General features: G+C 42.5%; 1 protein-coding gene across 1 annotated transcript in view; it reads right to left on the bottom strand.

Moving 5' to 3' along the window:
* The window catches only part of pcgf6 (polycomb group ring finger 6), a 47777-nt gene extending 35940 nt beyond the window's left edge, over window positions 1-11837 (bottom strand). The window contains exon 1 of the mRNA XM_061910959.1: window positions 11608-11837. Coding sequence (XP_061766943.1) covers window positions 11608-11610 — 3 coding nt within the window. The 5' untranslated portion in view covers window positions 11611-11837. The remainder of the gene's footprint in view (window positions 1-11607) is intronic.
* Window positions 11838-12577: the final 740 nt, after the last annotated feature.

Below are 12577 nucleotides of genomic sequence, written 5' to 3'. Positions count from 1 at the left end.
CCTCTTGCAGATCGAAAGGCTTGACAGTTGGTGGTCAGTATCATTCCCAACTCCATTAACTTGATCCAACAAGGACAGATATGGATTCTTCACCAAACGATAACTGACACAGGACTGCACAAAGGACTCACGACTCAAGGCATCAGCCACTGTATTCTTGGGCCCTGGCACATATTTCAGGTTAAAATCGTAAGCTGCCAGTTTTGAAACCCATATTTGTTCACAGGCATCCAGCCTGGGTTTTGTCAAGACATAGGTCAGGGGGTTATTTTTAGACCATGCAGTAAAGTGCCTCCCTTTTAGCCAGTGGAAAAACTTTTCACAAATGGCCCATTTTAAAGTTAAAAATTCCAGCCTGTGAGCTGGATAGTTCAGCTGGGCTCTTGACAGAGTTTTACTATCAAATGCGACTGGCCTTGCAACTTCTTCGCCAGCACTGAGCTGGGAAAGAACAGCTACGATGCCATCAAACAAAGCATCTACAGCAAGAATAAAAGGCTTTCTGAAATCAGGATGAGCCAGTGTTACTCTTTGGGTCAGGTCACATTTCAAAGTTTCAAAGGCTGACACTCGGTTCTCCAGTCCTCTGCTGACAGCTTGACACAACTCGACTGCTTCAATTTAGATTTCATTCCTCGCCTGGCCTTACCAATTACCTTCTGACACGAGATGAGCTTAAATAGGGGTCTAGCCTTAATGGAGCAATCCTCAATAAAATGTTGATAATACAACACCATCCCCAAAAAAGATTGAATCTTCTTTTGAGACGGAGTTACACCATCACTATCCATCAAGTCAGATGCCTGCACTCTGCAAATGGCTTCAACCTTTTTAGGGTCTGTTTGGACTCCTGACTCAGATGTAACATGGCCAAGAAATCTCACTGATCTCCTGAGAAAGTGGCACTTCTGTGGTGCTAACTTGAGGTTGTGGTCATTCAAGGGGGAGAAAATCATCTCCAACCGCTCAAGTGTTATCTGCTCTGTTGGACCAAAGACCATGAGATCGTCAAGGTAGCACAAGAGGCTAGTGAAATTCTCACTCCCGAAAATAGAGAGCCTCATCCTCATAAATGTAGCGGGGCTGTTCGAGACACCCTGTGGCATTCGGTTGTACTCATGAAGACCAAAGGGGGAGGAAAAGGCGGTGTACTTCTTGTGTCCTTCAAACAGAGGTACATTATAGAATCCTGACGTGAGGTCCATGGTGGAGAAAAATACATGTCTTCCAAGTGCGGCGAGAGCATCATCCTGATGAGGCAGTGGGAGTGTGTCTCTCACTGTCCTCGCATTGAGCAATCTGAAATCAGTGCAGATGCGCAAATTTCCGTCTTTCTTCCAAACAAGAACCAAGGGTGATGTATATACACTTGTGGATTTCCGAATTATGCCCTTTTCTTCCATCTCACTGAGAGCAGTTCTTAGCTTCTCAAAGTAATTTGGTGGCACCCTGCGATAAGGCAGGCGGAAAGGCCTCTCATTCATCAGATGTATCTTGTGCACAAAGTCAGATGCCCCCCCCCCCCCCCACAGTCCATCTTGTACCACGAAAATATTGTCTCATGTCTCTCGATGAGTCGGAAAAGCCTGTCTCTCCAGCGCAAGCATCCAGATCCAGATCTTGCTGACCAAGCCTGTACAGTGCTGCTTTGATGTCCTCCTTAGACATTTCCTCTGTAGCAGCAGACACAGCTTGGGAGTGAAGTTGGATGTGGTCAGGCTGAGACAAATCTTCAACAGCAACACAGGGAAACACATCTGCTAGCTTTGAGTTTTTCTTAAGCATCACAGGCTCACTGGTGGGGTTGATCACTTTCATGGGCAGGTATCGATTGCCCCACATTGGTGAAATCACCCTACCAACTAGAATCTTCCTTGATCTACACCGTGACTGGGTCGGTTCGATCATCACTGTGCTGCCAACTGACAAAGGTGTTGAGGTAGGAAGCTTACCCCAAACAAGGTGTTCACTCATCGGCTGAAGCATGACACATTGCTGAAGCTTCAGCGTGCCAACCGTGTCAGGCACAGTTTAGCCCCTCCATTTCTCTGTGTTAGAAAGGAGTGAGAAGAACCTGTGGCAACCTTCATCAATGACGATGCTAGGCTCTGACATGAGTCGCCACTAGCTCTCAGTCCCTCTCATCGGTTGAAGAATCATTTTTGTGGCATTACTGCCCAGGATCATGTCGTCTGTCTGTCCAGGCACAACAAACATGGGTACAGTCAACTAGCATTCATACACCACCACTTCCACATCATAAACAGCTGAAGGGGTCACTTGATGGCCCCCACATCCAATATTGACAACACCATCAGCTGAATGTCGCTTCAAATTTGGACTGTGCTCCAACAAACGCGCTACAGCACGCTCACCTAATGTGCCACCTGTAGACCCACTATCAATCATCGCTGTCAGGGGAATAGCACCTGATGTGACAGTAGTATAGAACAAGTTATCAGACTTCTGAATTCTGTGTGTGCCTTGGAAAACAACTGTTCTATTGGGGGTATGTCGGAACTGAATGACTCAAACATCAACTCTAAATCATTGGAAAAACTACAGGAAGGGTCATTAGCAGGATCTACACCGACCTCCCTCTGGTGCAGATCAATCAGTTTTCCGACTGTGCAGCTGGCGTGAACTTCGCCTGAAAAGGACAATCGCGCCTGGCATGGTCAGGTGAGTAGCACTGAAAACAGAGTCTATCCCTACGGCAGTGAACAAGTGCAGAGTGAGCCATGTCACCACAAACAGCCCAGGGCGAGTTATCCAGACCCACAATTCTGGAGAATTGTGTCTTAGTTGGTCTGACTGCAGGGGTACGGGTTTGAGCAGACCGCTCTAGCAAAATCTTTTCTAACATAGCTATGACACGTTCAAAGGCATTCTGGTCTGTACCCTTAGCTGTGTTAGCCTCTTGAGTGACAGAATGACCAACTGCAGTGTGAAGCATATCAACATTGTTCAATGGGCTTCCTTCTCATCACAGCAGCATCCTTTGAGCACAACTCAGTATGATATTCATCCAGCACACCCTGGACTTCCACAGCCGACCACTTGTCGATCGTCTTTGATCTGAATGTCATGGAAAGATCCCTGGAGGGGCAATTCTTTATAAACATACTGTCACCTCAAGGGCGGAGCAGTCCAAATTCTTGCCTTGTTCCTTGAGGCGGTCAGCTGCAATGTCAGCAGCTTGGTTGAATCTCAGCCAGTAGTCATATGCACCTTCATTTGCCTTCGGCAGCGTTGTGTAGAAGTCTCCCAGGGGTTGAGGTGAGCAGGGCACTGCAGCAAAATGCTTACGAAGAAGGCTATAGATCGCACCTGGATTCTTTGTAACATCAATGCCACTATTCCTTGTGCCAAATTTCACAATGTCTCTTGCTCTGCCTGAAGTGGACACGCATTTCTTCTGCCTGATTCTCCATGTTAATGTCAGACCTCCTTATGTAGTTCCTCATCAGGTCCTCCCATTCGTGCACATCCACCGCGTCTGTGTCATCTCCCCTAAAGGACAGAGGTTCTTTCACCTTCCTGTGTGATACTTGGCGCACTTGTGAAGAGTCTAGACCTTGTGTTAGTGTGTTAATGAGCGTGTCATAAAATCCTGAGTCACTAGGTATCGGCATACTATGAGCTGGCCCTAGACGTGTAACTATACTGTAAGCTAGCTGCTGGCCAACGTGCCTTATAATGTCACTCATCTGGCCGACTACATCATGTGACTGTAAAGTGGGATCTGCTGTGGGTGTAACAGTAACCTGTGTGTTCAGTGTAGCATTCATGTGGTGGCTCTGAGAAGGAACTCTGTCTCCACTATCTGAGTGAGCCTCTACTGGATCCTGTCTACCCCCCGCCACATGATCTACATCCCCTTGAACAGGACTGTCAAACTGCAACACCAATGGGATCCCTCTACCTCTGCCAACACGTCTATGTAAGGGTGTACTTGTGTCAAACTTTCAGTAGCTCATTTTGAAATATCAAAATAAAATAGCACAAAAATCACAATATGGATACAAAAAAAAAAACACACAGATAAAACACTCAAATTGGACCCAGTGCACACAGCTAACAACCCGTCCACCTGATGGCGTAATGAAGAAGCCGTCCAGCAAGATGGATCCGGTCCGATGTGAAAAGCCAAATTCGACCGGTCACGGCACCAATGTGAGAGTCCACAACTGTATGTGGCAAAATGCAGCTCCACACTGCTGTCGCGTCAACATATCACTGGCACCAGGTGGATTATGAATTTCTTTTATTACAGTGTCCTGCAAAACACTGCAAATTGTGAGACTGTGAGTCCACTTGGGTCACGGGATTCTCACTTTGGAGGTGTCACAGTTCTGATGTTTGACATAATAAACCACAGTTTCATTGCACAAAGAACATGTTACATTTGGGAGTGATCGTATAGTGTTTAAACCAAATCTTCATACTAATTATCATTTCTCCAATGGTTTCACATGTATTGACAATAGTGTACTCAAATGAACAATAATCCTTTTTTTATATGCAAAATATACAGTAAATTTACAGAAAGTACATTTTACAGGATGTCCCTAAACACACCTCGCATCCAAAATGGCTGCTTCAAACCATGCGATTGATAAACCGGGCTGCGGCCTAGCCAAGCTGCCATTAGCATCATAACAATAGGTGAGGACAAATATGTGATCAACCAAACAATCACACTGACATGGAGTATAGTATTACCTGCAAAACAGTGCAAATTGTGAGACTGTGAGTCCACTTGGGTCACGGGATTATCTAAATAACACATCAACAATCACCAATTAGTTTACACAGTAAAAGTGTGTAACTGTCTTCAAAATGTCACTCTAGGATAAAGTTTTGGGCAATACCAATTAGCGAACCTTTTTATGTGTACGTTACAAAGTACTAATCAAAATATAAACAGTCAATATTCACTTTTTAGTAATTAATTCCGGTGTCAAGCCAAATTTGTGCCCAGCCGAAATAAGTGCTCAGGGGTGTGTGTGCGCATGCGCGCACCTGCGTGCGCATACCTGCGCGGTCCACAGGTGCGCCGGGCAGTTTTTTGGCAAGAGAGAGACCGTCCACTATTTTTAAAAGCTTAACTCACCAAAATTAAAACTACTGATCTTATTTGTTTCATCCTGCCGTTTCTCCATATTTAATAGCCTAAGACAATATACATCACAGTAACTTTGGTATGACATGGTTTTTCTTCTAGCAAACAATATCAGCAAATCCACAGGGGCAATTATTTGGCAAGCCGTCCCATACACACAGTATACAATAGGGTGGGCATATATTTCGCTTTTAAGGCGCTAAATATATGCCCCGACAAGCTTGGGCACTTATTTCGGAGCGAGCACTTATTTCGCTTGACACCGGACAATACAAAAACGTGTCTCACCACTTTGGAGGCGTCACAGTTCTGAGCACTTCCCACGGGTAACCGTACATACCACTTCTCGCCAGCAACAGTCGCTGTTGCAACACTTCATTCATAATTTAATCAAGTATAATGAACATCTGTTTTCTACACCGTTACACACACACACACACACACACACACACACACACACACACACACACACACATATATATATATATATATATATATATATATATGTATATATATATATATATATATATATATATATATATATATATATATATATATACATATATATAGATATATATATGTATGTATATATATATGTATACATGTATACATATATGTATATACATATATAAATATATACATATATGTATATACATATATATACACACACATATATATATATGTATATATACATATATGTATATATACACATATATATGCATATATACACATATATATATACATATATGTATATGTATATAGATATATATATGTATATATGTATATATATGTATATATGTATATGTATATATATGTATATATATATATATATATACATATATATATATATATATGTATATATATATATATATATATATATATATATATATATATATATATATATATATATATATATATATATATATATATATATGTAGGTGTGGGAAAAAATCACAAGACTACTTCATCTCTACAGATCTGTTTCATGAGGGGTTCCCTCAATCATCAGGAGATTTTAATGGAAGCATTCACATACAATGGTTTATATAGAGCACAGAGTGGGTGGGTACAAGCAGGCGTAGGGTGTGGTGATTGGCTCATGTGTTACCTAGGAGGTGTTTCCGTCTATGGCGGCATGTTGAAATGATTTCACTGCGCTTGTTGAGGGATGATAGATCTGGATGATATATAATAAACAGTTTCTCTTTTAAGCATAGGTTGCATCTTTTATTACCACTGTTGTAAGGTGTGCTGGATGCAAGAATTTGCCATGTTATTGAATATTCAACATTATTGTCTTTGAGTTTCCAAATGTGTTTGCTGAGTTCTGTAGAATTCTGCAAAGTCTGGTTTCTAAAGGAGGCGTTGTGATTATTCCATCTTGTTTTGAACGCTCCTTCGGTTAATCCTACGTACGTGTCGGATGTGTTAATGTCCTTGCGTATTACCTTTGCTTGGTAAACGACTGATGTCTGTAAGCACCTTCCGTTGGGAGGGCAATCAGGTTTCTTGCGACAGTTACATTCATTGTTGGTTTCAGAGTCGTTTAGTCTGGGGGTAGGCAGTCCTTTTGCAATTGCTTTGTTGTGGTTTGAAATGATTTGTTGCATGTTATTCATACAGCTGTAGCTCAATTTAATGTTGTTCTTGTTGAATATTTTTCTTAGGGTGTTGCCTTTGGGGAAGTGTTTGTCGATCAGAGTGAGGAACTTGCGGCCGATGTTGGTTGAGACGTCTTTGCTGAATGGCGGATTGTACCAGATGATGTTGTTTCGTTTTCTGCTCTTTTTTGGTTGGTTTCCTGGGGTGGGTTCATAGGTGAGGGTGAAGTTGTATCCGCTTTCATCAAGTGCTTTCTGGTACGGGGGGGTTGCTTGGTCGAATTCAGCTTTGCTGGATGACAGCATCGATAGTCTTTTATTAATTCCGGTAGGTATTCTTTTCGTGGTGGTGGGTGGGTGGTTGCTGTCGTGGTGCACGTATTGCAGTGTTGTGTTGGGTTTCGTGAATGGTTGGTAGCTGTTATTTCTCAGGTTGAAAGTGACGTCGAGGAAGTTGACGGTTTGCTTGTTGGCTTCAATCGTGATCCGTAGGCCGTTTTCTTTGAAGATTTGGCATATGCGCTTCTTGGTGTTCTCGCTGCTCCTTGGCGAGGCGCGGCACACTGCCAGTCCATCATCACGGTAAATACCAAGGTTCAGGTTGAGGCTAGCAAGCTGGGAGAGGAGGAAACTCCCAACGAGTTCGCACGTTTCTGCTCCGTCAAAACTCCCCATAGTAACGTCAAATGTTGAATTGTTCTTTTTTTGCCATGGTGTACTGTTGTGGATGAGTATGGAGTTCTTTGCGTGGATGATGATGTTTCTTTCGTTGCCTGTGATTGAGTCGTAGTCCGAGGCGAAGTTTAGTGCTTGGGTCAGTAGGTCTTGCGTGATGGAAGGGTAAAATTATTCGATGTCGAAGGAGATAAAGTTGTGTTGTTGTTTGTCTTGGATGTTGTTGAACCATTTGATTACTGCTGCTGTATTTCTCCATTGGTTGAGTGGTGTTTTGTCCTTGATTTTTGCGTTGATTCTGTCCAGGATTATTTTGCTGATTTTTCCTATTTCGGATTTAGTTGGGTTTATTAGTCGGCATGTTGGGTTATTTGCGAAGTTGGGTTTGTGGTCCTTCAATGTGATGAAGGCTTCTTTGTTGGCTGTGGCGTCCACCCTGTCCTCAATGTCCAGTTCGGTTGCGATCCGCTTGTTTTCCAGGTGGATGTTCTGTAAAGTGTTGGGTTGCGCTTTTTTGTATGATTTGGTGATGCTTTTGTCCAGTAAAGAGTTATGTTCTGGTATGTCCATTCTGTAGAAGTTTGTGGTTTTATCGGCGGCTATGATGAGGTTGCTTACTTTCTTGATGCGCTCCGTGTCATTTTTCAGCTTGGTGAGGAATGGGTTGCGGGCTGGCTTAAATTTGACTGATTGTATCATTTTGAGCATGTCGTTCTCAAAGTCCTTTAATTCCTTGACTGTGGGTGGGTTCTTGGTAGATTTGAATCCGTAAGTTTCCTTTTGCGTTCCTTTTGTTTCAGGGTGGAGGAAAAAGTGTGCTTTCCACCGCATTCTTCTTAGGAAGTGTTCCGTCTTTTCTTCGCCTCGGACTACGACTCAATCACAGGCAACGAAAGAAACATCATCATCCACGCAAAGAACTCCATACTCATCCACAACAGTACACCATGGCAAAAAAAGAACAATTCAACATTTGACGTTACTATGGGGAGTTTTGATGGAGCAGAAACGTGCGAACTCGTTGGGAGTTTCCTCCTCTCCCAGCTTGCTAGCCTCAACCTGAACCTTGGTATTTACCGTGATGATGGACTGGCAGTGTGCCGCGCCTCGCCAAGGAGCAGCGAGAACACCAAGAAGCGCATATGCCAAATCTTCAAAGAAAACGGCCTACGGATCACGATTGAAGCCAACAAGCAAACCGTCAACTTCCTCGACGTCACTTTCAACCTGAGAAATAACAGCTACCAACCATTCACGAAACCCAACACAACACTCCAACACGTGCACCACGACAGCAACCACCCACCCACCACCACGAAAAGAATACCTACCGGAATTAATAAAAGACTATCGATGCTGTCATCCAGCAAAGCTGAATTCGACCAAGCAACCCCCCCGTACCAGAAAGCACTTGATGAAAGCGGATACAACTTCACCCTCACCTATGAACCCAACCCAGGAAACCAACCAAAAAAGAGCAGAAAACAAAACAACATCATCTGGTACAATCCGCCATTCAGCAAAGACGTCTCAACCAACATCGGCCGCAAGTTCCTCACTCTGATCGACAAACACTTCCCCAAAGGCAACACCCTAAGAAAAATATTCAACAAGAACAACATTAAATTGAGCTACAGCTGTATGAATAACATGCAACAAATCATTTCAAACCACAACAAAGCAATTGCAAAAGGACTGCCTACCCCCAGACTAAACGACTCTGAAACCAACAATGAATGTAACTGTCGCAAGAAACCTGATTGCCCTCTCAACGGAAGGTGCTTACAGACATCAGTCGTTTACCAAGCAAAGGTAATACGCAAGGACATTAACACATCCGACACGTACGTAGGATTAACCGAAGGAGCGTACAAAACAAGATGGAATAATCACAACGCCTCCTTTAGAAACCAGACTTTGCAGAATTCTACAGAACTCAGCAAACACATTTGGAACCTCAAAGACAATAATGTTGAATATTCAATAACATGGCAAATTCTTGCATCCAGCACACCTTACAACAGTGGTAATAAAAGATGCAACCTATGCTTAAAAGAGAAACTGTTTATTATATATCATCAAGATCTATCATCCCTCAACAAGCGCAGTGAAATCATTTCAACATGCCGCCATAGACGGAAACACCTCCTAGGTAACACATGAGCCAATCACCACACCCTACGCCTGCTTGTACCCACCCACTCTGTGCTCTATACAAACCATTGTATGTGAATGCTTCCATTAAAATCTCCTGATGATTGAGGGAACCCCTCATGAAACAGATCTGTAGAGATGAAGTAGTCTTGTGATTTTTTCCCACACCTACATATTGCGCTCTACCACGGTATCGAGCACTATTCTCTGGATAATCCAATCAAGACATATATATATATATATACGATTACAGCGTACAATAAATATACACAACTTTAGCTCCAAATTAAAGCATTGCAGTCATTAATGCAAAAATATTATCAAGTAATTATGCAAATGATATTAACAATTGACTTCAGGAGAACACATTGTATATATATAGTTATACACACACAACACATTGTATATATATATATATATATATATATATACAAATATATATATACACAAATATATATATGTATATATATATATATATTATATATATGTATATATATATATATATATATATATATAATATATATATATATATATATATATATATATATATATATATATATTATATATATATATATATATATATATGGGCTTCATGGTGGCAGAGGGGTTAGTGCGTCCGCCTCACAATACGAAGGTCCTGCAGTCTTGGGTTCAATACCAGGCTCGGGATCTTTCTGTGTGGAGTTTGCATGTTCTCCCCGTGAATGCGTGGGTTCCCTCCGGGTACTCCGGCTTTCTCCCACCTCCAAAGTCATGCACCTGGGGATAGGTTGATTGGCAACACTAAATTGGCCCTATAGAGTGTGAATGTGAGTGTGAATGTTGCCTGTCTATCTGTGTTGGCCCTGCGACGAGGTGGCGACTTGTCAGGGTGTACACCGCCTTCCGCCCGATTGTAGCTGAGATAGGCGCCAGCGACCCCGAAAGGGAATAAGCGGTAGAAAATGGATGGAAAAAATGTATATATATATATATACAATGTGTTGTCCTGAAGTCAATTGTTAATATTATATACAAAGTTACTTGATAATATTTTTGTATTAGTGACTGCAATCCTTTAATTTGGAGCTGAAGTTGTGTATATTTATTGTACGCTGTAATCGGTAAACAGCAGTTAGATGATGTCACTTCCTCTAAATTACTTCCTGTTGGTTGACTTCCGGTATTTGTTCGAAAGTAAGTAATGCATGTTGCGGTTTCCACTCGTAATTTCTCTTGCCATCCTACAGAAAGCGGCGAAGAAGCAATGCCGTAAGTTGTCTTTAATACATTAACAACATGTCAGACACGTTAAAAAAGTGTAATAGTGCCGATATGTTAAATATAGTTGTCAAACTACATACAATATGTTCAAGTCATTCAGGCAGGCGGGAGTCTCCCCTCTGCTGGACATTTTTGGACATTACCGTTACATTTTCATATGTCCATCCATCCATCCATTTTCTGCCGGGGTCGCGGGGGGCGCTGGCGCCTATCTCAGCTACAATCGGGCGGAAATTTTGTAGACAAATATGCACAGAGGCAATAAGTGTGTTGTGTCTCTTTGCTCTTTTCAGTTTTTCACCATTTTGTCTATGAAGAATTGTCAAAAGTAAATGGTCAAGCTTACAACAACGTTCTCTTCATTGACTCTGGTTTGGCTTGGTGTTGAGTTGGTGTTTTTACACCTCTCACGAGAACACTAAAGTGAAAAAGGCACGTTCCGGCTGCCCTACGGTATCAACATGGCGACAAGTCACAGTGGAAGCAGCAAAATTCAGTGTCCACAGCAAGCGCAGCTCTTGTTAGAGCTAAAGAAGAAGCCGCGAAAGTACGAGCGTCGTACGCAAGCCAAGAAGTTAAGCTAAAAATGGAAGAAGCTAAGCTACAACTGGAAAAGGCTCATAATCAATTAGAAACAACGAGAATAAGCACAGAATTAGAAGTGCTGACTCTACAACGAGAAGCAGACGCAGCTGAGGTGGAAGCTCGAGTATTGGAGGAGGCTACAGGAGCACAATCCACAGGCGATGACAGGAAAACTGAATCTGAAAAGGCAAAAATTGAACGCACCATTGAATACGTTCAATCACAGATCGACCTTCAACAGCAGTTGGCATCTCCAGCTACCTTGTGTCCAGCAATAAAAAGGCAACCGCGTCCGTTAACACAAGCTACCATCAACACCTGGCTTCTGGATGAAAATACTCCATAAATGCAACCCAGTCCTAATAAAACAAACTTTAAGAGCGATAAAGAATCCCACTTATCCACACCAAACTTAAATAAACCAGTTAAAGCTACGACAAACTTCGAAGAAAAAAGACAATCTGGCTCAAACATACATGCTCCGCCCTATGTTCCCTGACAGGTTCCACAAGCCAGCATGCCGGCTTCAGTGGAACCGTTGGCCTACTATTTGGCAACACGAGATCTCATCATTTCAGGACTGTACTATGCTGATAAACCAGAAGATTATCGCGCTTGGGAGTCGTTTTCACTACAGCGGTCAGCGGTGCTCATCTCACAACAACCCAAGAACTAGACCTCATGACAAAGTGGCTTGGAAAGGAGTCTGGAGAATATGTGAGACGCATCCGCTCAATGTATGTAAACCATCCAGAACTAGCTCTACACAAAGCATGGGAGAGACTGCGTGACTGCTATGCTGCTCCTGAAATCCTTGAAAAATCCCTAATTGATCGGCTGGACGATTTCTCCAAAATGTCTAATAAAGACAACACTAACCTACGCGAACTGGGAGATTTGCTCATGGAAATTCAAGGTTTCAAGGAGGACGGCTATGTCACCGGCTTGTCCTATCTGGATACGTCACGAGGAATTAGGCCGATTGTGGACAAGCTTCCTTATAGCCTTAGGGAAAAATTGACGTCTTCTGTGTTTTTGTACAAAAAACATAATAACGGTTGCTTCCCTCCCTTCCACTACTTCTGTGTTTTTGTGTGCTCCGAGGCAAAGAAACGAAATGACCCCAGTTTCACCTACTAGTACAATACAACTGCTAACCTTGACAAACACATTG

The sequence above is a fragment of the Nerophis ophidion genome, linkage group LG09, assembly GCF_033978795.1.
Source record: "Nerophis ophidion isolate RoL-2023_Sa linkage group LG09, RoL_Noph_v1.0, whole genome shotgun sequence".
Classification (NCBI taxonomy): Eukaryota; Metazoa; Chordata; class Actinopteri; order Syngnathiformes; family Syngnathidae; genus Nerophis; species Nerophis ophidion.
The sequence above is the reverse complement of the archived record's forward strand: the minus strand, read 5'-3'. Positions and strand labels throughout refer to the sequence as shown.